Source organism: Buteo buteo, chromosome 2 (genome assembly GCF_964188355.1).
Source record: "Buteo buteo chromosome 2, bButBut1.hap1.1, whole genome shotgun sequence".
Lineage (NCBI taxonomy): Eukaryota > Metazoa > Chordata > Aves > Accipitriformes > Accipitridae > Buteo > Buteo buteo.
In genome coordinates, this window is record NC_134172.1 from 36,660,044 (window position 1) to 36,686,117 (window position 26,074).

A 26,074-nucleotide genomic window follows, 5' to 3' on the forward strand; every position below is an offset into this window, starting at 1 on the left:
TTCATAACAGAAGATACTACTTTTGTCTAGAAGCCTACTCTCGCTTTGGAGCCCTTAGCATTTGTCTTCTGGTGGAGTAAATCGTTGTTGGCTGTACACCGGTTTTAGCTCTGATTTAACACTCGCTGTGCCGGCCGGCCCTGGGTGGGCACTGAGCCCACGTCCTCCTTCGGTCACCTCCCCAGGGAAGGCCCCGGACTCCACCGTGACGCGTCGCTGGCAACCCGTACCTCGCTAATGGCTTCGTCCAGCTTCATTCTCGTATTAGGACAGGAAAACTGCCAGCACGCTGTATGCGGAACCCAGGGACGAGCGCCGTCGGAGGAGCACGAGCGAGGGGAGCGGGGAGGCCGTCGTCCGCGCAGGAGCCTCCCTGCTGCCGCTTCCTTCGCGCTTCAGCTGCAGGGCCGGCACGCACCGGTCGCCGCCCTTCTGTGCGCTGAGGGACGCATCGGCGGGGCGCGCACTCACGGAGCTGCGGGCAAAGCCTGGCGCCCGCGAGCTCTGAAGAGCAGGCGCGGCCCCTGCGCCGGGTGGGCTGGGGCTGGGGCGAGGGCTCGCCGGCGGGCGGGAGCAGCGCCCCTTTCCCCCCGCGGGCGCAGGCGGGGCGCGCTGAAGAGCCCGCCGGGACTGGGCCGGGCCGGGCCGGTGGCCGCATGCGCAGAGCCGGCGGCGGGCGTTGAGGGGCGGCGGCGGCGGGAGCACGTGCGGTCGGCGGCGGGGCCCGTTCCCCTCCGCGCAGGGCCGGTCGCCTCAGGTCGCGCCGGGGCCGCTCCGTCGCGGGGACGCCGGCGCCCGGCCCTCGCTGCCGGGGTTCCTCAGGGGCGCGGGGCTGCGCGGTGAGGAGGGGACCCTGCTCTGCTGGCGGGAAGTCGCGGCCGTGCCAGCCCTTACGGCGGGTCTTGGCGTAAAAAAGCGTTTTTTGCGCGAGAAACGGGTGCCTCTCCGTTGGCGGGGAGAAGGGCTGAGGAGAAGCGTGGGGGTGAGGCGGTAGGAGGGCAGGCGCCCACGAAGCAGCGAACCTGTCTTGTCGTGTTCGGGGCAGGGAGAAGTCCCGTGGGCCTCCCCGCGCCACAGGCCTCTGGAAGAAAACCTTAATTTCTCCTTTAACCGTAGATATCTTGTAATGTTTCAGAATCTGTTGTCATGGATGGAGACGCGGACTATGGCAAAGGTAACGCGAGGTGGTTTAACAAAAAAATAATGACCATACAACCCATAATCTTAATTTACGTTGCATCTGAGAATAATTTAAATCTTTTTTTCTTTTCTTTCCCCTCAAGTTGAAGATGTTGTGGGCTGCCACATTGAAGATGCTGTAACGTTTTGGGCACAGGTGAATTCAGAGAACTGTTTGATTTTAACTGAGATGTTTAATCTTTTCTTCCCACCCCCCACCCCCCAGATTTCTGTAGAAGTAAGAATAAATGATAGCAGTTGATATTGGGGGAAAATAGTTAATTTGGATTTCAGAATTGCAAGTGTTACTGTTCCCTTTTAAACTGAAATCAGTTATTCTTTTCTGAAATGTCAAGAAGAATTGTTCATCCATCCATTTGAATTGTAGCTGGGTTTTCTTGAATATTTGGTAGGCCAAACAAAAAAAAATTAGGCTTAAAATATTTGCTGTTGACTGAAGAATACTGTAGAAGGCAGGTGGAGCCCTGCAGGAGCAGGATCCCCTACTCTAACAGCTGAGAATTTGGGGCAGTTTTAATGAAACTTGACATGGAGATGGTTCAAAGACGCTAGGTCCTTTAAAGTTTTGTGTAGATGGGCAGGAGGATGTTGGACAGGAGGACTGAGGAAAAGTGAAAAAAACAAAACAATGAATAGTTTTCACTAATATGGGGGGTGCAGCAGGGAGAGGGGAAAATCAGGAGTACCAAAGCTTGCCTTTTCTGTTTGGTCTGTGGGTTAACTGGTGTGTGCCTAAGTGTGTGCATATTAGTCAACACGTGTGTAGTTTTGAGCCAGTTGGAGGTGGTAATGCTGGTTGTCATGTCCCTAATAGGAATCTGGGGTGGGGGACCAGACTTTACTCATTCTGTTTATGGAATAGCTTCTTCTGATAAAGGGATTTTTAGATGTAATAGTCATAGGTAATTCTCCTTTATGTTCTTACCCTGGCATTCTGACACTCAGTCACAGTGTTTTGTTTAATATTGTAGGGTACAAAAGTTAGGAGTGTACTTCTAAGGTTAACAAAATGTTTAGTTGCACTAGTGTTTTCTTTCCTGCTCTAAGTTCTGGATCCTTTCATTTGAATTATGAGTAGAATGTTGTCTAATAAATGCTATGTTACTGGAATTGAGCCAGTCTTACAGTGGTTCAGATAACAAGTTGTAACTGGAAGGACACTGCTTCTCTCGGCCAAACCAAAACCCAAGTCTTGCATGTACAGAGAGTGAGGGGTATGCCAGAGCTGTTGTCTCCTTGTATTAAGGAGAGAAAGAAAAAGAACACCAAATACGTACTAAAATTTGTGAGGAAGTATTGATAAGTAAGATCTGCGTACTGATTGCAGAAGCTGGTAATTAACTGTTAGAAATGTTAGTTGCGAACTGTTTTTCTGGGGTACCTTACGTGCCCCTGATCCATTTCATTAATTTTTGGAAGAAAATGGGAGCAGCTTACAAATGCAACTAAAATCATGACGATTGAAAGCTTAAGGTGGGGCATTACTTGCCTCAATAGCAGTGCAACTGTTTTGATCTAATTTTTGGCTGTTAAGTCATCAAGGATCTATTAAAACTGACAGTTAATAACTCATACCCTCTCTCCACACTTAGAATGTCAGTAGATGTAATGACCTCTTGAAATTAAGTTGTGCGCTGGCAGAAGCTTGTCCTCGGGCTAATGCAGTTGTTGGCACACCTGATTTTAGTAAGGTAAGTAGGTCGTGTGTATGTGGAGTTTGTTTTTCACCTAGATGTAAAAGCCTTAATTCTGTGCAACCATTTTCTTAGGTATTTTCTTGATCTTTGATTATGCTGTGGGTTATATTCTGTTAAGACCTATTTAAGAACTGCTGGCTTTCCTAAAGAAAACACTTATTTTGTGTGAGCAAGTTTAAATCTTTCTGCACTTCAGACTTCAGCTAAATGATGCAACTATAGTTGTTTTTTTAACACTCAGGAAATACTACAAGAAGGTAATACACAGAATGCTGAATTCTTTTTTGTTGTCCAGTATACATTATGGGTTGTCTTTAACAAGAGAGCAACACTTTTTCAGAGAAGTGATTCTTTGCTCCTTCTCAAGCAGTGTGGAAGATCGTACAGAAACCTGTAATGTTAAATGTGCTGGACAAAGTACTCTTAAGAGTACTCTTAACAAGGACATGTTTAATAGCAGTTCTGTGAGAAGCATACAAAGAGCGATGGCAACTTTTGTTTTTTGTGTGTGAACTACTGATGGCTTATTGCAAAGTAAGTTTTAAATAAAACGATTTGTTTGAACTGTTTGTGTGTGCAGGACCTTCTACATTCCTCTTGGAAAAGGAAGAAAATGCACCAAGAGCAAACCCAGCATGTTTGTGATGTGACTGGCTTCTTCCTTTGTTGGGCTTACTAAGCCATCAGTGTCAATAAAATATTGTAGCAATACATTAACAGAAAAGCCATGGGAGTCTGCTGTGTAAGATGTTGGTGTTTTTCTAGTTGCAAAATTTTCTTTGAGCTCTTGTTTTTGGAGTAGAGGATTATGTTTTTGAAGCATCTAGCATATACTGTTAAGAGAGATAGGATATCAAATGCATTACTTTGTTTTCATACCGCTGTTGGGATAATTATAGGAGAGTGTGAAAATAAGATTTGTAATGTATTACAAATAACCATTTTGAGGTATGCTTGTATTTTCAGAGTGCTGTTCTTGATCTTTTTTTCCTAATTTCCAGATTTATGGTGGGTGTTTTTCTGAAGATGGATGTTGGTACAGATGCATGGTACAGCGAGTGATCAACAGCGAAAAGGCAGGAACTTTTTTTTTTTTTAAGTCATGAATCGTATCAGTTCTACCTGCAGGATGATAGAAATAAATGCAACTCCTCCTCTTTTCGAAACTTTCTGTGTGAATGCATTTAAAACCAGTGAAATTAACATGTGGGACATGACTTCCAAGTGACCTGTAATTTTTGAAAATGCTGATGAAAATACTGGCAAAACATGATATACTTGCGAAGTGCAGTTGAATCTCTTTATCAAGAGATACAATGAGTGGTAGTTAATGTTGTTAAGCAATGTAATTTAATTTCAAAACTTCTGAGTGGTGAAAATGGCAGCCTTCATGTGACATGTTATCAGTGATGCAAATGACCTCAAAGAGTTGTTAATCAGCATTCAGTGACTGATACAGAAGGCTAATAATTCCTATTTAAAACTATAATTTTGAAACAGGCTGAATGGCTTGAAAACGTTAGATTGCCTCTATGTCCATTGCAGAAAGTCTTCTGTATTGCTTCTTAGTCGTAGCTTTTAGAGGAAAACAAAATTGCCAGCAAAGATCTGTTTTGTTACTTAAAGTTTTGTTGCTAAGCTTCTAGACATGTGCCAACTTAAGAGATTTCTCTTACTCCGTTCCTTCCTCTGAAGGGTGTCTAGGCTTAGTACGGAAGATTCTGATCTCTGCAACATGCATATGTGTTAAAATGCTTATATTCTAGTAGCTGTCTGCATATTTCTGTGGGAGGTTTGTGCAACTGCTGCTGATTTAAATTATTGTTGCAGTGTCAGGTATTGTACATTGACTATGGAAATTCTGAGGTTCTGAATAGATCAGACATAGTTGAAATTCCACCAAACTTGCAATGTCCGAGTGTTGCCAAGAAATACGCGCTCTGGGGACTGCAGATACCAACTCATCAGAACTTAAACATGTTTGACCAGGTGAGTAGCAGATTTTGAAGCATTTAGATGATGCGATCTGTAACAGGTGCTGCCAAGTATCAGCACAGTGTCACCAGGAGGAGTATTTTAAGAGCTGGATGTTTAACTGTGAAGGTAGGGCATGCTGGGAAGGAGTGTCTGATCTCTTACCCTGAACATACTCTAGAAACTAAAATGGTTTTATCAAAAACGGTTCAGGTTATGCTGGGGGGTGATTTTTAGAGTATGCTTTTGCCATCTTCAGAGCCTCAGGCCTATTTCTGACTGACTTGAGTTTGTTCTAGCACCGAGGAAACAAAGTACTTCTGTTTCTTTCCCTTCAGAGGGAAAAATACCTCCCTTGGTCACAGAAACTGCAATAAATTCACTTACATCTGTGAGCTGCTTGAACGCCGTGTGCCTGGCTGCTGTACAAACTTCTGGTGAGGAGAGAGAGAATCTCAGGTGAATGTGAGTGGTAGTAGGAACTCTCTCGTCCCTGGCCAGCAATGAAGGCGAAAAGCTCAGGAGCTGATGCCAACATGACTGGTGAAATCTTTGAGCCCTTCTGCATGGCACTGGTGACCCTTGGTCGAGTTTTACTAGTGGGGGTCTCCCTTTCTGGGACACCACTTACAGTCTTAACGGCAGGCTTCTTCAAGGCTTGTCCCTGGCACTGCCTGTGCTTCTCCAGCTGGTGGCTTGGGAGCAGCAGTTGCTGGAGGAGGAGGCAGGAGGTGGCTGTCCTGCTTGCCTTGTTGTATCCCTCTATCGTTTAGAGGAGATCCTGAGACCCCTTGTGTATGGTCTCATCGCTGGGGTCCTAGTGACATTGCTTAATGTGATCACTTAAGACAGATGAAAATCTCTTCTCAATTCCATGGGGTTTTGTTTGTGTGGTGGTGTGGTGGTGTTTTTTTTTTTTGTTTTTTTTTTTTTTACAGTTCTTGTTCCTTGAGCTAAAGCTTTATTTGCTTGCTCTGTGTAGCTTTTCTGCCCCCACCCCCTCTGTTCTTAATTTTCAGCAAAACCAGGTTGTTTTCAGAAGTGGTGGGGCAAAAAGAAAAAAACCCTGTTAATAAAAGATAACTTCCTCCTAGATGTCTTGTGAAGGTCTTGAGTGCATTCCTCAGTCTTTCAAAGCTGTTTTTCCTTGATATTACTGATGAAACTGATAGCTGCCAATTTTGGCATTTTCCACTTTCTAAATGAGTAGTTTCAGTAAGATAGATACATACGCATTATAATTTGTCGCTATGTTCTATTTCAACTTCTGGACCACTTATTGAAAGGCTGTTAAAAATTGTAAGAATCAGAATATTTTTTTCATACAGTTTTGTATAATACTGTTAAATAGTTGGTCTTCTAAAAGTATCTTCTAAAAGACTTGGATAACCTAGTTGCCAGCTTCTATTGAGAGTTGATGGGACTTGGAACTTATGTCACTTATAAATGATACTGAATTCTTCAAAGCTGAACACAGAGGGAGAACTGTTGGTGTTGGAAGTCCAGTCTGGCATTGACAATGATTAGATCAGGTACAGTTGTAGCTGTACAGATGCAGCATTGTTTCAGAATAAATGTGTTAAACATAGGCTTTATCTGTGCAGCTCTTTGGGTTTTGGTATTAAACATGTCCTCTTTTTCTTAAGAGAAAGATGGATGATTTCAGCCAAAAGTATTCAGTGTGCAGTACACAACTTTATTGTATTTTTTTTTTTTACAGGGAAAGAAGTTCTTGAGCAGCCTAGTTTTTGAAAAAGAAATAAAAATACGTCACAAAGCCAAGCACAAAGATGGTACCATTATTGCCCAGGCAGAATGTGAAAAAATAGATATTGGGGAAGAGGTGGCCAAGGCAGGGTTTGCTGCAAAATGCACATCTCCAGGAAACACTAATGATGCAGAAGAGAAAAAAACAGATGTCGTTGAAAACCAGCGTCGGAAGATAAAACTTACAGTTCCACTGTTGATAAACAGGTCTGGTCACACACTGTACAGTAGATCAAGAGGGTACTTTGACCAAGTAGCTGCCAGCACAAGGAATCGGAATTTTACTGGAAACCGTATGTTTGCCCCAAAGTAAGGCAGTGGGATGTCATAGAAAACTTTGTATGAATGATCTGATTAGCTTAGTTGGGATGTGGGCTTATGAAAAGGTGGAGGGGGAATTGAGTATCTAAAATACAAGGTTCAATTTCTGTCTTTCCAGCAGCAAGTAATACTGGTACTCAATGGAAGGGAAGTGCGCGCGTGCTGTGGTGGTGGGAATTGGGACAGTAGTATGTAGAAAACTGTTCATTACTGTTGTTGCTAGTTTGATATCCTGTTCTTCCTCATTTGATTTCCAGAGACAAACTGTTCTTATGTATCTTAATGCAAGATTTTGAAAAAGAAGAAAGGGGTAGCAGCTAGTAAGCAGAGGAGAAGGTAGCAGAAAGCTTAGCTGAAAGGAAAGGTTGTGGGACACTGGGCCACTAGCAGATTTTGCAGTGATAGGCAATGCAACGATGTTTGTTTTAGCATCTGTGTAATTTCCATAGGCTTGTGCTTAAGACTTTACGTACCTCTATTAAAAACTCACTGGACACAGATGTGGAATGTAAAAGTACACTTGCCTAGCAGGACAAACATACTTTGCTGATTTATTTGTTTAGGAATGTAACAATGTGCTTATAAGAAATAAAGCCAGCAATCATGGTTTGAAGTAAGCTTTGGGGGATAATGGTGTTTCTGCAGCTTGTAATTACATTGACAAGTGGTGATGGTAAGCTGGCGATTACAGTTGTTGTCAGAAATCTTTTTAAAGAGACTTGTCCTACAGTTTCTAGGATTGCCATGGTAACAGGCTGCTGAGAAAAATGTTTGTGGGTGGGAAAGATGGTACTTGGCATTCAGAAAGTTGAGATGGTGTAAGAAGTAATGTTCTGCAAAAAAACTTGTTTAGGGTTTGCTAATGTTCCATAATTTGAGCTTCTCCAGCGTTTCAATGACTCACCTAAGGGCACACCCTTCCACATACTGGCATGGTATCCAAATCTGTTTTACAGTTAGATCATTTAGGCAAGTCTAAGCTGTTAACAAATACTAAGATGAAATGAAGTGCTCTTCAAAAAAGTCTAAATTTATAGTAAAGTGCCTCATCCTGAATTATTTTGATAGTCTCATCTGCCCTGTTTTCTGAGTTACAGATATGCTCTGAATCTAATTGAATAAAAGAAATAGCTTTTTTTTTTTTTTTTTTTTGGTGGTGTGCAGCATTGAGATACTTTTGTGTACAACGCTATCCTGACTGGCCTGAGCAGCCAGCAGATTCACTATTCTATTTCTGTATGTTCTGGCGTCCTTTAACTTTTTGCATGTTGCAGGCATTTTTGGGGTGGTATGCCTGCGAAGGAAATCGAGAAGGAGAGAAGCTAGGCTGTAACCAAAGCCATGCAGCTGAGGATGAATTTGATGTAGGGTCTAGTGGAGCTTTGGTGCTGTACAGTACTGTCACAGTACTCCGAGACAGATAACTTCGCATCACTATTCTTGGTTATAAAAATAACTTTCAGGGTGTAGATCCAAAACAATAATGTTAAAGCGCTTTGGCTTGTTTAGTAGGTAGAAGATGAATTACAACAGACCTTGACTTTTCTGGGTCTGCAGTGTGGTATTGTAAGATGTTTTTTGGATGGGAAAGACTTTTGAGTTAGTGACTATGAAAACATATAAAAGGTTGTCTTCAAATGATGTATTTTTTTCCGTAGTGTTGTGTAACAGTCTTGTAAAGACTGGTGTGGAGAAGGATACAAATTCTGAAGCAAAGCATGATTCTGTAGGTGCTTCTGTAGTCTTTTTGATGTGGTGTTCTGTAGTCATTACTGAAATTACAATAGCATGAAAGAATACACGTTGTGGGTGTTTTTGTTTTTGTGTGTTTTGGTGTTTTTTTTTTTAAATTAATTCCTCTTAATTCATTTTGAAAAGGGAAAAAATGCTAGCTTCTACCTCAGTGTCAGACACCAGCTTGGCAGATATAAGACCAGATCAGAAGCGGTCTGAAGAGAAAGAAGTTCTCAGAAGAGAGAATGTAAATCTCTTGCAGCGGCAGAAGGAACTAGAACTGAAGGTTCAACAGCTGAAATGTGAACTTCAGGTATGTGGAAATGCGAAGAGGATGCTTCTCTCCTTGTTGCAAATGTTTCTGACAATGCTTCTATCTTATGGTTTCATCGTACTGCAGTTCAGCTGTGCACTGTTGTTTGGAATACAGCAGGATTTATCTGGTTGCGTGAAGACTTCTCTTGCCCTGATGCAGGGAGATGCTGTCAATGTGTGCTAGCACACCTTTGCAGTCCAGGTTGGACCCTAGCTCCCCTTGGTGTACATACTGGCTTGCTGCCGTGCTTGATGCAACTGGTGGTTTGGTTGCAGGTGTTCAGTTTGAACGTGGAGTTTTACACTTTGTGATTAAGAACATGCTTCGTGTATAAGGATGTAATCCTTGCCTTTTTTTCACTCACTTAGAGGGGGAAAAAGAGCTTTTTGTGTGTTGGGCTGAAAATTCCTAAGCTTCACAGAATCATAGCAGCTGTGGAATTCTAGAACTGGATAAAAGTTATCGTTTCCTTAATTGCTGCCTAATAGAAAAGGTGCTTATGTTTCTTTCCAGGGGATGTTCCTAGCACTATCTGAGAAGCACAGTACCTAGTAATAGTTACTGATAGACTTAAAAATGCTGTGAAAGTTTTTAAGTGTGATAAACAGCAGTAGTAAGAAGAGATTGTGTGAAAGATTGTTGTGTTTCCATGAACTTAGAAAAATGTTGGGCAAACTCTTCTCTCTACAGATGCGAAAGGAAAATCTGCTGTTGTGTATAGCCCTTTGACACTCCCAAACCTGAACTTGCAAACAGCTGTTTCCTTTTTCTCTCTTGCAGAATAAAACTACTCATAACCAGCTTTGCTACTTGGTTACCTCTACCTAGAACGCCTGTGTTTCTACATATACTAACCTGTCACTGCACAGATTCTCTGTCCACTGAAGATACGATGTTTGTGCATTTCTATGCAAACTAAATTAACAAGCAACAGAATACATGTCTGCAGCTCAGAAAAAATACTTGAATGCAAGGAATTCCTAGAAGCATTTCTTATATATAGTCTGATGATTTTTTTTTTTTTAATTAAAAAAACCCTAATTTCTACAAATTTTAATTACTATTTTGTGTTGAATGCAAGTAAGCTGCTTTAAAAGGTTGTGGATATTCTTTTAAGTAAGAAAATATTTGCTCCGTGCTCAAAACACTATGGTAGGCAATGGTTTGTTTTAGAAGGGTGATGTGTGGTGGTGGCTTTAAGAGGCACTTAAAAAAAAACCAAAACACCCTGCAGTCATGAGACTTTGGATGCTTGTCTACAAATACAAAACTATTTAAATCCTTCTAAGTTTGTTTTTTTGTTTGTTTGTTTCTTGGTGTTTTTGTTTTTTTAATGTAATATGTAATGAGTCTGAAAGGCTAACAATGTTTAAAGGCTGTGTTTCATTACCTAAGGTGGAGTTTATAAAAGCATCTCTGTGGTATGAGAGCAAGAGCTTTTAAATTTAGGTTACCTCTTGAGGGATATAGCCTGATGTGGTCTGTGGGCTTTTTTGGGGTCAAGAATATTCCTTATTTTGTCTTAAGAATATTCCTTGTAGGAAGGTCAGGATGGTTGTACGTACAGCGAGAGTTCTTGTTTTGCTGCACCACTTTGAGGTGTTGTAGTGGTGGGAGTAAGGAGTTTAGTGAGGTCCTGGAGTTGATTTCTGTGAACTAATGGGTAGGAGTTCTTTAGCAAGGGAAGAAAAAATTCCATGTTGTCTGAAGACTTGCTAGCAAATGGGGAGTAATTGAAGAAATACACTTGCACACATCACTACTGAAATGAGAGGAAGTAAATGAACCATTTACCTTTAAGAGGGTATTAAAGAAAATAAAATTGTTCTCAGTGGTTTGTATGTCTTTCTAGGCATTTTGTTAGTGTTTTTAGGAGGGCCAGCTCTGTGTGTGTACACGCATATGTGTGTGTTTATCTCTAATTTTCAAAAGTCTAAATTGTGGTCTGCATGTTACTAACCCTGGCTGACTGTTGATCTACCTTTATCTCTGTTTGTTGAAACACTGCTCTACAAACGATAAATAATTCAGAGAGAGAAGGAAGCATCCAGGAAAACTGCTGAAAGTTTTGAGGAAACCCTGCGTACTTATGTTGGAACAAAAATAAGAAGTTTGGCTGTTAAGGTGAAGGCATTAAAAGAAGTCAGGTATGTATATTTTTTCTAAAATAGTACTGTTTATCATTGCCCTGCTTATCTCTTGAAGTCTTGCATGCTTTTTTCCCAAAAGTTTTGTTTTGTTAATTTTCTAAGATGTCCTGGTTTCAGCTGGGATAGAGTTAACTGTCTTCTAGTAGCTGGTACAGTGCTATGTTTTGAGTTCAGTATGAGAAGAATGTTGATAACGCTGATGTTTTCAGTTGTTGGTAAGTAGTGTTTAGACTAAAGTCAAGGATTTTTCAGCTTCTCATGCCCAGCCAGCGAGAAAGCTGGAGAGGCACAAGAAGTTGGCACAGGACACAGCCAGGGCAGCTGACCCAAAGTGGCCCAAGGGGTATTCCATACCCATGCGACATCACGTCCAGTATAGGAACTGGGGGGAGTGGAGTCAGGGAGGATCGATGCTCGGGGACTAACTGGGTGTTGGTCGGCGGGTGGTGAGCAGTTGCCGTCCCTGCGCATCATTTGTACATTCCAGTCCTTTTATTGCTACTGTTGTCATTTTATTGGTGTTATCATTGTCATTGTTGGTTTCTTCTTTTCTGTTCTATTGAACCCTTCTTATCTCAACCCACAGATTTTATTCCCCCCCCCCCCGATTTTCTCCCCCATCCCACTGGGTGGGGAGTGAGTGAGCGAGCGGCTGCATGGTGCTTAGTTGCTCGCTGGGGTTAAACCACGACATAAGGAAAATGTAGTGTTGTATACAGAGGGGAGTATTGCCCAAAAGTAAGGGTGAAACCTGAGCTTTTTGGAAGCTCACACTGGAATTTCTGTTGTATGCTTCTCAATGTTTATCAGATGACTTCAATTCACTTCTGCTCCTTTACCGTAGCTGTTGCAAGAAGAGCTTTCAATTCCATTTTCAAGGAAGATGCTAATTAGTAAATGCAGCTAGTTGTTAAAAGTAACTGGGTAGTCAGAGTTCCTTGGGTATCTGTATTGCTGTGAGAGGTTTATCTCTTATGGTAGCCCAAATTACCCTTCTGGTTTTAAAGGAAGGGACAAAACTGCAGTGGGAAGAAGACTTGAAATAGGAATGACCATGAGCTCCTTTAAGAAGGAATGTGTGTATTGGTGTATGTGTTCGTGGAAGATGGGTGAAAAAAAACCAAGGAGGGAAATAGGACAAAAGAGAAATTAAGAGCAGGAGAGAATTTCCACATACAACCTCGTTAATAGTGAGGTATAATGAGTGTATTCTTGGTCCTTCCTCAAAAAAAGATTTAATAGCTGAATGAGACAAATTGCTGCTGCTACCTTTTGAAAGGACCTAGGTTATTAGGCAGGTGCTATCTCAAAAATTTGTATGTTCAAGGGGTCTGAATAGCTTTGATTTTTAAACTGCTTGAGTTATTGAAAAAAAAATACTGGTAAAACATTGTTTCCTCCTTACAATTTAGGCACACAAGTAAGAACAGTTGTTTTGGGGAGCAGCTCTCCGAAGCCATAAAAGTGGTCACAGAAGGATGTCTCACTGTTCCGTGTTCCTTGGAAAAATTGCAGAAGATTTGGACAGAGTATGACTTGGCTCAAGAGAGGATTCAGTTATGCAGAAATGTGGTAGGTTGGAATTATGTTTTTTTCTCAAGAGCTATAATCTAACAGCTATTGACAGAGTATTTTAGTCTTACAAGCATAGCTGGATAGCATGAGCACAGCATGGAAACATCTCTCCTTTGCTAGGTAAGGTCAGAGGCTTTGCTACCTTTGCCACAACTGATGTATTTGTGGAGTATTTTTTTGTGTTAAACCTAGACTTTTTGACACCTTTGATTTTTGTAAAGAAATATAAGGAAATCAGAACATTGTAGCTAAAAGGTTTCTGCTCTGTAATAGTTAGAAGCCACTTCGACTGTGCAGCTGCAGTGTCTGTCTTCAAAATCTTTTATTAAAGCAGCATGCCACTACTTAGTCTATGCTTCCCTTGCATGGGGAGGTGTAGGGAGAGCAGTATGCAAATGCCGTTGTAGAGGAAGATGGACTTGTATAGGGGAAAGCTGCCATCTGGTGCAACTTCTCTGCAACCACAGATCTGAAAAAGCCTGCCTGGGTATGCAGGCCTGGCTGTATTGATAAGGATGGTTATGTACTGTGTCTCTTGTGTGCAGCGATGCTGCTTTTGCGAACGGGAAGGTTCCCGGGTCTGTGGCAGGCATTGTGTGTGGTAAGGCAGGGAAGGGATGGTAGTTGTGCATCTGGGAGAATGACAGCAAACATCTTGTAACTATTTTCAAGTATAACCTAAAATATTTTAAACATTTTTGCTTAAGAAGTATTGCTGTATTACGCTGAATTTAACAGCTCGTGAAATGGACTAGAAAATAATGAGCCATGAGGAGAATCCAAGTAAGTTCTGTTTCTGTTGCTCATGCAGGGAAAAGTATTAAAACATCTATAGCATGGCATACATTTGATTGCTGTAGGTGAAAAGAGATTCTTTTGTTTACTAAAAACTAAGTCAAATGTTTAAACTTGGCAGCATTAAGATAAGTGTTAACAAGCAGATGACATTTTAATATTGCATCTTGTATAGGGAAGTAATATGTAGAAGAATGATTTTTAACAATGCTTAATCAGCAGCCAATTATCAGAGTGATTTAATAAAGTTTGCTGTCAGCACTACAGAGTTTCTTACATCACACGCACACACAGATATAGAGGTTAACCTATAATCAAGATTTTCCCTCTTGGCCAATTATAGTAAACTATTGATAGCAAATGATTTTAAAAAACCTCACAAAATCAAATTCTAGCAAATTATTCACTATTCTCCTTCGTCAACATTTGTCAGCAGATGATCTTTGACCCCTTCTTCTTTATTGGCATCTATCAGCAGACAATCTTGGAAATTCTTGTAAAATCTACTCTTTGAAATCCTCACAATATCTACTACTTAAAATCCTCGTGAAATCTACCGAGAGGTGTCCCAACTTAGGGGGAGATACTGGGTCACAGCCTGCTGCGATCCCGGAGAGCTGAAAGGGTCTTGCTTAGGACCACTATGTATAGGTGACTTTGGTCAATTATTTCCATTCTGGCCATAGTTCTTGTCAGGTAATTCTGACACCCTCCAAGGTGGGCCATGATCCAGGTGGCAGGAGTTTCATGTACGGTTAGGGAATGCCTAATCATCCTAACTCACTGTACTGTAGCCAGGATAAGAAAGTACAAGATTGTCCCAACTCACTGCACAAGAACAAAATGTTGGCTGGTCCTGACATCCCAATGTGGCCTGGAGGTGCCTGCACCACCACAGTCGTCCAGTTTTGCTTTGACTTAGTTGGGCTGGGGATAGATGGAAAGAAAACTCTTAACGTGGACAAGAGTTAGGACAGATGCAGATACAGTGGTGTGACTGGTGAGTCTCAAATTGGTTATTCAATAGAGGAGATGGTTGCTTTGCTGTCATTCAGGTGGCAGTGTGTTTGAGGTTTAGGGTGGTTTTTTTTTGTTTTTTTTTTGTTTTTGTTTTGAGTTGCCAGCCTCAGCAAGCAGCATTTTTCCATGAGAAATATCATGACAGAGGTTTCATTCTTGAAGAGTGCTTGAGGTTTTTCTGATGGACTAATTTGTTGGAATATGTTAGACAATTTGGACATTGTCACCCGTTTCAGTTGTGAATGGCTAACAATGAAGTCACGTCTACATGATGTGTTGCAGTGTGTTACGCTGCCAAAATACTCGAAATACAGCTGAAATGAGCTTACAGCACTATGCTGCTTCTGGTAGCTCCACATGTGTTTTTGTAGCCCTCTGTTTTATGTTGGCAAGGTGTGGCCTCACACATGGCTTCAGAACTTGTTTTGTTCAGAAATCAGCAAGCCCCCATGTCCCCATCCCACCCGCCCTATTCTGACATTGTTCCTGGTTGCCGAAGCTAAGGTGTAAATGAACGGTGGCATGAAATCTTCCGACTTTCAAGAGCACACCATTGCTGTAAAAAAAACTTCCTGCTATCTGAAGAGAGGATTTGTCATGGTAGTGTCACAAATATTTTATTAAACAGGGAAAAATAAAGAAGATGGGAGTTCTGCTAGATGTCACATATCCCCCAAAGTGCCCGAGTGCCGCAAAGGGTATGCAAGTGGGAATGTGTGTGGAAGTGTAGAGGTCCCTGAAGAATTAATTTAGTTTTCAAGATGAATTGGTAACAGCTGGAAGCAGGACATCGCAAGGCTCTTGTGGAATTTGTCTCAAGTATTTTGAAGACTTTGGCAGGTGAAGGGTACAGAACAAGAGTTTTGGTGGCATCATGCTAGAGCTACAGTACCACAAAGGTTATCCTGTTTCAATGTGCAGTGTAGTGACTTAACTTTTTTTTTCCTGAGAATCATTTTGATTTTTAAAGATGTATTTTATATGCTGTTAACATGCCACAGAATCTTGGCTACTGTATTTGCAAATACAAGAAATGTTCAGGATGCACACAGTAAAAGGGTGTGCTTGTTATTCTGCCTGTCATCCCTACTTAACTTATACTGACTGTAGATAGGCTAACAAGTATCTTAATGTCACTAACTTTGTTTCCTGCTCAGTTAAAATGAGGTACAGTTAAATCCAGTGTACAGGAAGCCCAGTGAACCCAAACAGATGGATGAAATAGCTGGCTATTAAACTAGCAGACTGTTTAACTGTTTGCTTAATCTGTCAACCTAGCTGCCAAAATTTGTTTTACTAAGTTAATTCTTGCTATTTGGTTGCCTAAGCAATGTGCTCTTCCTTTAACCTCCCTGCAGTGCTGATGCCCTCTCTTGCTGTCACAAGCCTCATTTGTTTGTAAGCTCTTGGGAGTGAACATCTTGTCTTGCTTTGGGGGAAACCTAATGCATCTTAAACAAATATCACAGGCATGAGTAAACCCAATAAAGTTTGAGTGCAGAGTAAATGTCATTATTTCAGTTTCCATTGTCTGTGCTTTCTTAGCTGGTTTATGCTGGCTTAACTGGGTCTCTCCTGGATACTGTCCCAACAACGAAGATGGGCAACTGGAGCATTTGTTCTTCATAAGGTATTTGTGTAACGTATGTCTTGGAAGCATAAAAGGTAATCGGTAAAATGAGGTAGTACTGGGGCATGGTGTGTATGAAAATGACAAAGGTGGTTCTTCTGGAGTGGAAATGCTTAAAAATATATTAAAAACTAATCATAGAGTTTCATGTAAATTCAGCATCCAAATAGGAAGGTAGTGGTGCTGATCACTTAACCAGCTCTCCTATGAAAAGTTACTGAGAGGATGGCAGCTTTACAGATGAAAAAACCAGGGATAATTAGAAGTTGCCCTGATTGCACTGTAGGTAGATACCCATAGTTAATAGGGTGTAATACAAATACTGACTTTTCAGACATTGTAGATAGTGTTTTATGGATGTATCGCTTAATTTCTGATTTTCATTTAGAAACTTACTCAAGAGTTACTTTATTGGAGACTGTAATGTACACACAAAACATTTTTTGTGGGAAGGATTTAGAAATAATCATGCCAATGTTTAAAAAAAGAACTCTTCAGTTGCTCATTTAAAAAAAAAAAGTGGGGGAGGGTGTGATAAATAGAGCTGTTTAATGAGGATGCTGATGCCAGAGCTAGTTTTAGCTATTTCGTATACTGCGAAGTAGTAACTTGCACTAAAGGGAGCCAAAAACTGGGGCTGAAAGTAGAAATAAGCTCTAAAAATGGATTAGAACTTATCCATGGAGGGGGATTCATTTTTTTTTCTCTTGCTTATGAGGTCATTAAATCACACTAAAGCAAGAATACATCGATGAGGTGATTGCACTATACATATCCTGCTGTTACGGACTTTAGTAAGCATTGCTATAGTTATTGGAAACAAGGTGGTAAGCTAGCTTGGCATTTGGTATGACCGAGTCTGGTGATTGGTTGTGTGTAGTTTGTTGTTTTTTTTTGTGGGGGGGTGGTGGTGGTGGTGGTGGTGTTTTTTGTTTTTTTGTTTTTTTTTTTTTTTTGAGAGGTATAAGATGAACCAGACACAAAATAAACTAAATATTGTAGTTTGAGAAGTGTTTAGCCTGTTTTAAAGGAGTTTAATTCTACTGTTTGCTGTTGTGATGAGCTTACGTTTTTGTAAAGCAGATTATTAAAATATTGCCTGTGTACTTCATGCTCTCTAAAGTTGCTGTTACTTAACAGGCATTATCTGAGCCATGAACTGTCACATGTACCCAGTTAAATGGCAGACATTGGAAGGAGACTTGGCCTGTGGCTCCTGAGCTGTCTGTTGAGTTCTTGGATTGTCATTTAGACATGTGTAGACTATTAAATTTATTCTACTGCTTGAACCTGGTATTAATTGGAGTTTGGTTGCCTGGCTGAATCTTCTACTACATTATGTCTCCATCGCTCTAGTTTTTAAACTAATATTCTGCAGAAATCTTGTCTTGAAAAGTGTTCTTTATGACAAGGGGTCCTTAATCCTTTTTATGCAGTGTGACAGTATTCTTTTACAAACTAAATCCTGTCTCATGCAGGAAAACCAGCAGGAAGTCTGTAAAAATTGTCTGTGCTTTTGGTTACCCAAGATGCCCAAGAAGTGCAGAACTGCCTGTTAAAATCTTTTTGTTGTTGTTGTTTCATGTTTTTAAGTGCTGAAGCAGTTACGTTGTGTTCACCTTTTATAATAGAACTTAATCCACTGATTTTTATTATCCAGCCCACTAATATCTGGCTGAATCACAACATCTGTTCAATTGCTAATGTAAGTTTTAAAGCAGTGTATGCTACAACTTGGGATTTTACTTTTAGTTGGAGTTTGTCCACCTATCAGTTTCCAACCATGGGATCTCATTCTGTCCTTGTCTGTTACAGGCGAAAGGTTTCTAGTCTATCTTCTGTGGATACTTACAAACTCCCGATTAAGTAAACTTCTAAGATTTCACTGGATAATGTAAATTTAAAAACACTCTTGAACCTGTGTTTGTGTATACATATTTATATTACAGATACATTTATATTCTATATTGCTTGTTAATAGGAAGTGTTCATTTGACCCCTCTTTGGCTCCATGTGAAACTGGTATTAGTGCCATGGTTAACTCTTCCGTTGTTTTCCATTTCTTTAAATGGAAATGGGGGGGCAGGGTGGAGAAAGGAACATGTGTCAGGACAGTGCGTTATAGCGCCTTCAATCATTTTACTTTTTTATATTTGAAGATGGATGTAGAAGGAAATAGCAAATATTTACAGCAGGTCTGTAAAGCTGTAGTTTGGTCTTCCATGTTCACATATGTATTTTCATATTTCTGTGGGCATGTTGAGTTAAATTACTGAAAAGAACACTGCAAACGTGCTTCTGAGTATAGATTTTAACTTCCTTCATCCATTTTGAGAGGTTTGGGTTTGGTGAGTCTGTTGGGTACCTTGTCTGTTATGAATGTGGGGTTCCTTTCCCATTAGCAGAACTAATCCTGCCAGTCATCCAAGGGAAACTTTGTTTTTGTTTTCTAGAAAACTATTTTTAGTTTAATGATCTTACTGCAGATAATCAGTAGGGAGTTTACAAGTCACCTGTCTTTCCTGCTAGAAGGAAAGAAAAAAATTGGTAAAGTTTGTGTTTGGTTTTTTTTTTTATTCTAGAAAATTCTTCTCCAGCAAGAAATCTTTTGCAATCTGACTTTGTGGATGTAATTTGGCATGTATATAAGTGTGGATAATCCAAATTCTAATTTCTGTAATACAATCAAAAACTGCAGGACAACAAGGACATTTTAAGTTTACAGGGGCTGTTAGGACTCCCATTGTTATCAACAGTCATGCAGAAACTGTTTCTTCAGTTGTCTGATAATGTCATATTTTTACACTGTAAAGGATGCTGTATTTGTGCAAGGTGGTCATGTCATAGGAGTAGAGTTTAAAAACAAAATTTGTTTTTTCACTCATTCCTAGTCAGGCATGTATTGTGTTATTCATACTTTGCAAGGATTAATGCTTTTTTATATCACTTTCCACATCGTGTATGTGGTGTTTGGGTGTGAGTTGCTGACTTGCTTTTCTTTCTGTGTAGGATGAAAGAGATGAATTGATTACCAAGAGGGATGAGGTGCAGCAGAACTTGTATTCAGCAGCGGAAGAATTAATTTTGGAAGTGGATCAGCTGCCCCTCTCTGAGCGCTCAAGAACATTACAGGTAAGGAGGTTGATTTTATCAGTATTGATTCTGAAACAGAGAATCTGTGGAGGGTGTTTCTTAAATGTTACACATTTTATAGTTGGAGACCTTGACAGCAGCAGATGAAGCTTTAGATAATACTTCCAAGTTAAGTTGTACATCTGACGCCTGTAGTTCTCAGTGTTACTTGTGATCCTGGTCTCCTAGATGTTTTATTTCGAGGGAAATCATTATCTAGATCCTGGATTTGAGCAACGGCTTTTCTCTTATGGTACTGTGTTTGGTGACTAACAAGATTTCACTAAGCACAGAATATTTAGTAGAAGACAGGTGTTAAAGAGAGAACCTACAATTAAAAAGTCAATGCAGTTGTCCTGTAAATTGTGGTGGTGGGTTTTATGGTTGGATTATATGCTTTCCTAGGCCTTTCTGTTAAGGTGGCTGTGTAGTTTGGACTAGTATAGCAAGGTGTGAAGTGTTTTAAGCTTCTTTTTTTTTTTTTAAGGTGAGAGTTAAACACCACAGAAGCATATATTTATAGCAAGAGTCTCTCTCCCTCTCAGTCAACCCAACATAAGAAGATGGGGAAGTAGATGGGGAAATAGGCTCTGTAGAGGCAGTGAGAACTTTTGAAGAGGACTTTACCCACAGAAATATTACCGAGCTGGTGTCACTGGCCTTTGCTATTAGAAATAATTCCTTTTCTTCTTTTTAACTTCAGAAATAGTACTTGCTTTTATTTTGACTGTGCAAGTGTGTATGGAGAGGGGAAGAAGTTTGGCAGTAGTTTGACAGCTTGTCTGTACAAATTCCAGAGATGTATTCATCCACACATGTATAAAATTGTGTTCTTATGAAAAATTACCAAGATTACAGGCTGCACATAAGTTTGTTTAAGGTTGGAGCAGCATTAATAAATTGAAGCTTTCAAATTTTCATGGAATTACTCAATTTCTAATGGAATTATTTTTCAATGCCATTCAAAAAAATGTTTTGATACACTTATTTTTTGGTTCTAGTCTGATATGCAAATTGGTGTCTTAATTCAAAAAGGGGTTGGATGGTTGGCATTTCATGACTTTCTGTCACTGGAGGCCCTGTGTGGATCCTGCTCTTTCAGATAGAGGAAAGTCGTGGTGTGGTGTTGGGGCCAGGGGGGTTCTGTTTTGTGGTTGGTTTTGGGGTTTGGGTTTGTGTGTGGTTTGTTGGTGTTTGTTTTTTTTTTTTTTTTTTTTTTTTTTTTTTGGTGTGTGTTTAAGGATTATGCTGTGCTAATCCACTAGGTGGTAGGCATTAAGCATCTTCTAGATAATTGCACTGCAGTGAAATTTTAATAGTGTTTTGAAAATACTTGAAGGGGTACTGAAACGCTGCTAGGCGTGTTAAGTGAATTTTGGGCTTTAGCTTAACTGTGGTGATGGTCCTCTCTTGTATTAGGAGCTAGAAGATTGAAACAGTTTTCCCAAGCAGGGAAACAGAAATAAGTTTTTACCAAGTATCAGCGAGAACCTTGGTTGCAGTTTTAAAGAGCTGAAGAGGTCATGCTGTGCTGTCCTAGAGAACAAGTATTTTTCCACTGTCTCTCAGAACAGGAGCTTGGGAGCTAATGCCCCTCTCACTGAGGCTGTGTATTGCAAACCTCTCTTCTGCATCATACATCTCTTCTGGCTTTTGTTTTATACCTTCTGGTGAGAATTGTTGTTGGCCTCAACTACAGACAAATTCAAACAGCTTCAGCTGCAGTTGGTCCAACTGGCTAGGACCGAAATAAACAGTGAGCTCTATGCTTTCCAAGTGATAATACTGCATTGGTGAAGAGGGAAGCTGAGAGTGTGGGCATACACGTAAGTTACTCTAAAGAAAGCTAGGGTGTGAGCTGAAGAGTTGGTCAGCTGTTCTGTGCTAGCTGTCTGTAAAGCATGTTTCCTCTGCCCCATGGATAGTGTGTAGTAGCTTGTTCTGCTCCCTTTGAGTTATGGTGCTTAGAGATAGCAACTGGGACAAGTTCTTGTATACCACTGAGCTGTTTTCATATGGCAACTTGTTATCCTTCTGGAGCCTGCTTCTATATCCATATGCTGGTGAAGTTGCTAATGTTTTAGGGAAGTGTGTTTGTATTATGAAAAAGAAATGGGAAGAAATAGGATGTAACTTACAGGATTCTTTCCTTGAGGACAGCCTGATGGAATGCATGCAGATACTCTTCTGGTGTGACTAGTGCTATTATTTTTGTAAACAGAGTGTGATACTGGATATGAAACTGTTACTGAGCACTTTTCTCAGCTCTATTACCCGCTTCTGGCTGCTGTTAAATGGGATGATTTTTTTTCTCCCTCCTTCAGACTGTTCCATTTGAACTTGGCTTCAAAGTCTTGCCATGCTATTTTCTATCCATGTGTATCCTGGTGTGTTAAGTTCCAGCTGTTTAAAAAAGAATACAAGAAAAATCTGTTGTGCACTTGAGTGATTTAAATAGCCTCCATAAATTTAGCACGAACTTCCTTCTTGTATTTACTTATAGACAAGCATATTTGTACAAAGCTCATGTCACTTGGCTCTGTTGGAAATTGCTGTTTTAAACAATCTGTTGTACTGAATGAATGCTGTTCATTGTAGTAACAATTGTTATCAAAGTGGTTTTACAATTTTCATAAGATACTGTTTGGTCGATTTTTGTTGTTGTTGTTGTTTGGTTTGGGTTGGTGGAGTTTTCTGTGTGTGTGGGGGTGTGTGTGTGTGTCACTGTAGTTAGTTATAATGTGAGGAAATTGTTATGCTTTTGGCCCCCATCTGAACTTTTGCTGTGCTGTGTCTGTAGAGCTGGGGCCTGGTTGTGGCATCATCATGTGTAGTTCTACAAAATTGGTCAAGCTCACTTCTTCACCTCTGCACTACCTGGCAGCCCTTGGCAAGGGGAGGCCATTGCTGCTGCCTCCTGACAAGTGACTTTAAGTTCTGTCATATTGCTTTTTTCATGGTATTGGCTGTTGCATCTGAAGGGGTGCAAAGATGAAAACCTCTTTCAAGAGGAGGAGAGAGAGGTGTTTTGGTGTTTTTCTTCATCTATGTGACCTAGGTGTTGTTTTGGAAGGTCTGTGATATTTAACTCAAATGTTCTGGGATCTGACAAAAGAAAAAAAGTGAAACACTGTGTATAAGCAAACTGTCAACAGCCTTTCTCGGGGTTTCGTTAGTGATCTTGTCAGGAATGATGTGGGTAAGTAAAATGATGGATTTTGAAAGCTGAAGGATGCTATTTATTACAAAAGCACAGGTTTATCCAGTCAAATCCCACTGTTCAGGGAGAATTTTCTCTTTTGAACTACAGCAAATTGCCTGCAAGCACCAATGTAGCTCTCAAGTATTTTTCATCATGGGACTTTCTACCCAGGTGCAAGGAAGTCTGCTTTCTGTCAGGATGTTGTCTCCACTGGTACTTGACTGATACATTCCTCCCTGCTTGTTCTTCAGGTCATTTGACAGACTGCCCTTTGTTTAAAAGTGATTTCTGCTTGCCCTGAACTTTAGCCTCAATGCCTTTCCCTTATGTGCAGCACTTCAGTTTCTTTTCCAATACAAGTCAAAAGGAGGTAGACCGTATGCTTCATATACTTGCAGAATACTTGGCTTTTAGATAGAAATAGAAGTTTCTAGACTGTAAAACTTGTTTCAGAGGGCCTTCAGGTATCAGGCATGTAGATAATTGCTGTTCCATCTGGGCATCAGTGTGATGACGAAGGTGCATCAGAAGAGATTTGACTAGTGACTTTTGAAGGGAGGGATCAGTCCAGAAGCATTCCTTGGGTGCCTGGCTGCTCACCTTGTTTCCTAGTACAAGTTCACTTTATTTTCTGAATTTGAGCAGTCCTGTGAGGAGCATTATAAATTGAACACTGTTTTGCTCTTTATTCTGGTAAGTATGACTTTAAAGTCCAATCCGTAGGGAAGAAGAAACTAGAATACAAATGACTTCTTAGGAGCTGTTAAGCTTTTTGTGGTGTCTTTTCCTTCCATATTTTGAAGGGAAAAATCAGACACTATTATCTCTGTGTGAGATCCTTTTCTGCATTGCATTTTCTGGTAGACATACTGCCACTAGATCTGAGAGGAAAGTGGATATAAAATATACATTACTGGATATGGAAAGAGGCTTTCATAGTAGAAATAATTTTATGACAGCAGGTAGTGCTAACTTTTTCTGTGTTAAATATCTTGATTGTTATAGATATTATATGGTCACAAAATTCTTCCGGATTGCAAACCTGGTTTTGTTTGATTCACTCAATGCACAGGAACTATCTGCTTCGCTGGAGATGGTGTATGGTCAAGGTTCTGAAGCAGATGACTCTGAGGAGATATTTCAACAGTTCTTTAAGTGGAAGAATGTTAAAATGAAGAAGTTAATTTGTGTCAGAAATGATACGGACACAGCTCTGCAAATTCTTGCTGACTGGTTCAGTGGCATTGTAAAGGTAAGGTGAACAGTCAATTTTTCCTGTTGGTGAAAAAGATGAAGTATGACGCTGTCTAACTAAGCTCGTGAGGAGTAGGCATTAGTAGGAACAACTGGCTATGGCAGGGAGATTGTGCCTATTAACAGTGGCTCTAAATGACAGTGCCTCAATACAGAGGGAAAGGTAATGTGTTGAGGAACGCAATGTTAATTTACCTGTATTCTTAGTGTACCTTTGTGGTGAGCCAGAATTTATGCTTTCTTGTGAAAGGACATCTTTTGTGTAAAGATCAGTACTTTTATGCAAGTATAACTTTTGTATGGGTGTGCTCTGCCTGTTCATTTTGTGACTGAAATGCTTTAATTAGTCCTTTGAAGTGGCCTTTGGATAGAAGGACTTCAGATTTTAAAAGGTTCTAGTTCATAAATGCTGCTGCAGAGGTGATGAAAGATCACTGCAAAGAATAAGCCAATCTGTCTGGACATGATCTAGGTACAAGTTGCAGACAAATATATAATAGTGTTTGGGTTTTTTTTTTCCCTCATTGAAATGCTGAATTTGGAGAGTTTATGCAAATAAATTGTCCACTTCTATTTGCATGTCATGCAATATTTTCTGGAATACCATTCTGATGCTCTGTCTTTCTGTCTGAGTTGTAGGAGGTTTGGAGCACTGAAGTTGAGTGTGTGTTATTTGTCTTAAAAGGAGATGGATGGTGAAAGTGGCTTACCATCCATTGAGTTCTGCTTGTAGTGAAAATGCAAAGTAGGGAGGTAACTTTGCAGCTTTCCTGACTCTGTGCTTAATATTTATGTTCTTGCTCAGTTTAGGATTCTTAATCTTTCTGGAAAGGCTGTAGGCCCAGCTTCCTTTATCTTGTTGCACTTGTGTGTAAATGTTTTCAGTTTCTGTCAGCATAACCTTCCTGCCCATGTGAATTGTACATAATCCACAAGGGCTGTGCGCTTTCATAGTGAATAGGTTTTCTGCCCTTGCATTTCATTGTACCCAGAGCATTTACTGTGGCCAGATGCTATTATGAGTAACAGTGTTGCTTAACCTGATGGTAAATGCTGTTCAGCAGTGGTGTAGACTTGGTGCATGTCATGTGCAGTATAATGTTAATGAGTATAATTACTTGCAGATCTTTATAATCATGTCAGTTATTAGAGGGGGCAAACAAACTGGCAGGTGGGTTTCTGTGATTGCTGGGTGCAATTCAGAGTGCTATTCTGCATGTATGAAAGTGATTAAAGTTTGTTAGTGTAGTGGTGAACTTTGGTTTACCTGTTTCAAATCTGAACTTTTCTGCAAACACTTCAGAGACACAGGAAATGTACAGACTTTTGGCATGGGTTGGTAAAGTGCTGCTGGGTAGACCAAGGAAGAAATTTTCACTTATCCATAATTTAATGATTTCAGCTTTTGATATACAATTATTCTGTTGCAATTTAACTTCCACCTCCTTTTTTAAGAAAAAGTGTGAGCAATCGTGTAGAGGAAATGCTTCTTTGAAGTGTTTCCCTTCCCTTTATTTTAAATAATACTCCTCTTCCTCTCTTTCTGAATCCAAATTAATCTCATGTAGCATCAATCAGAATCTACAATAGGAAATGGGTCAATGACAGACTAGGAAATTTTTGGAGACTGGATGGCTCCTTTCCCGTATGCAACTCCAGGCTTTGGGGAGCAACATACTGTTTGAACTTGCACTGTTAACGTTTTTATTTTAGTTCCTTTAAGGTTAAGGCAATAAAATATTTTCACAATCTTTAGTGGAATACACATGCTTGATAGGTAAGTGAACAAGGTGGAGCTTGCAGTTTTCTATTATGACTGCGTATTGTGCATGTTAAATACAGGACTGTATTTTCATTGTAGTTCTGGTTGCCAGTGTAATATCTCTTCTGCAGATATGAGTAATAAAACTTTGCTGAAAACAACATTCAATGTAATTATAAGCTTATCCTACTGATTTTTCTCTGGCACCTTCTGTATCTTCTATCCTGAAGCTAATTTATTCTTGACTTCTCTGAAAACACATAGTGTTTCCTGGAGAAATCTTTAACCTTATTTCACACTTGATAAACTGCGAGATAGATTCCAGGATGTTTCTTTATCTCAGGTAGTACTGTATAGGAATGGAAAGCCCACTTGACAGTGAAAGTGCCATATTGAGCGTTTTGTGTATCACTGTGTGGGCAGCACACATGTTGATTTTTGACATGAAACTCAATAGGAGAAGGATTGGGATTCTTCAACTGTTCCGTTTTTGGTAAAAAATCAAAATGAGATTAGGAAAATGAAACGCGATTAAGGTAAGAATC

The 26,074-nt window shown here is 40.2% G+C and overlaps 1 protein-coding gene across 1 annotated transcript in view; it reads left to right on the forward strand.

Moving 5' to 3' along the window:
• Nucleotides 1-237: 237 nt before the first annotated feature.
• The window catches only part of STK31 (serine/threonine kinase 31), a 42,742-nt gene continuing 16,905 nt past the window's right edge, over nt 238-26,074 (forward strand). The window contains exons 1-13 of the mRNA XM_075041970.1: nt 238-291; nt 743-839; nt 1,136-1,174; nt 1,284-1,336; nt 2,793-2,891; nt 3,899-3,973; nt 4,728-4,886; nt 6,592-6,947; nt 8,838-9,006; nt 11,041-11,156; nt 12,572-12,731; nt 19,189-19,311; nt 23,586-23,765. Coding sequence (XP_074898071.1) covers nt 238-291; nt 743-839; nt 1,136-1,174; nt 1,284-1,336; nt 2,793-2,891; nt 3,899-3,973; nt 4,728-4,886; nt 6,592-6,947; nt 8,838-9,006; nt 11,041-11,156; nt 12,572-12,731; nt 19,189-19,311; nt 23,586-23,765 — 1,680 coding nt within the window. The remainder of the gene's footprint in view (nt 292-742; nt 840-1,135; nt 1,175-1,283; nt 1,337-2,792; nt 2,892-3,898; nt 3,974-4,727; nt 4,887-6,591; nt 6,948-8,837; nt 9,007-11,040; nt 11,157-12,571; nt 12,732-19,188; nt 19,312-23,585; nt 23,766-26,074) is intronic.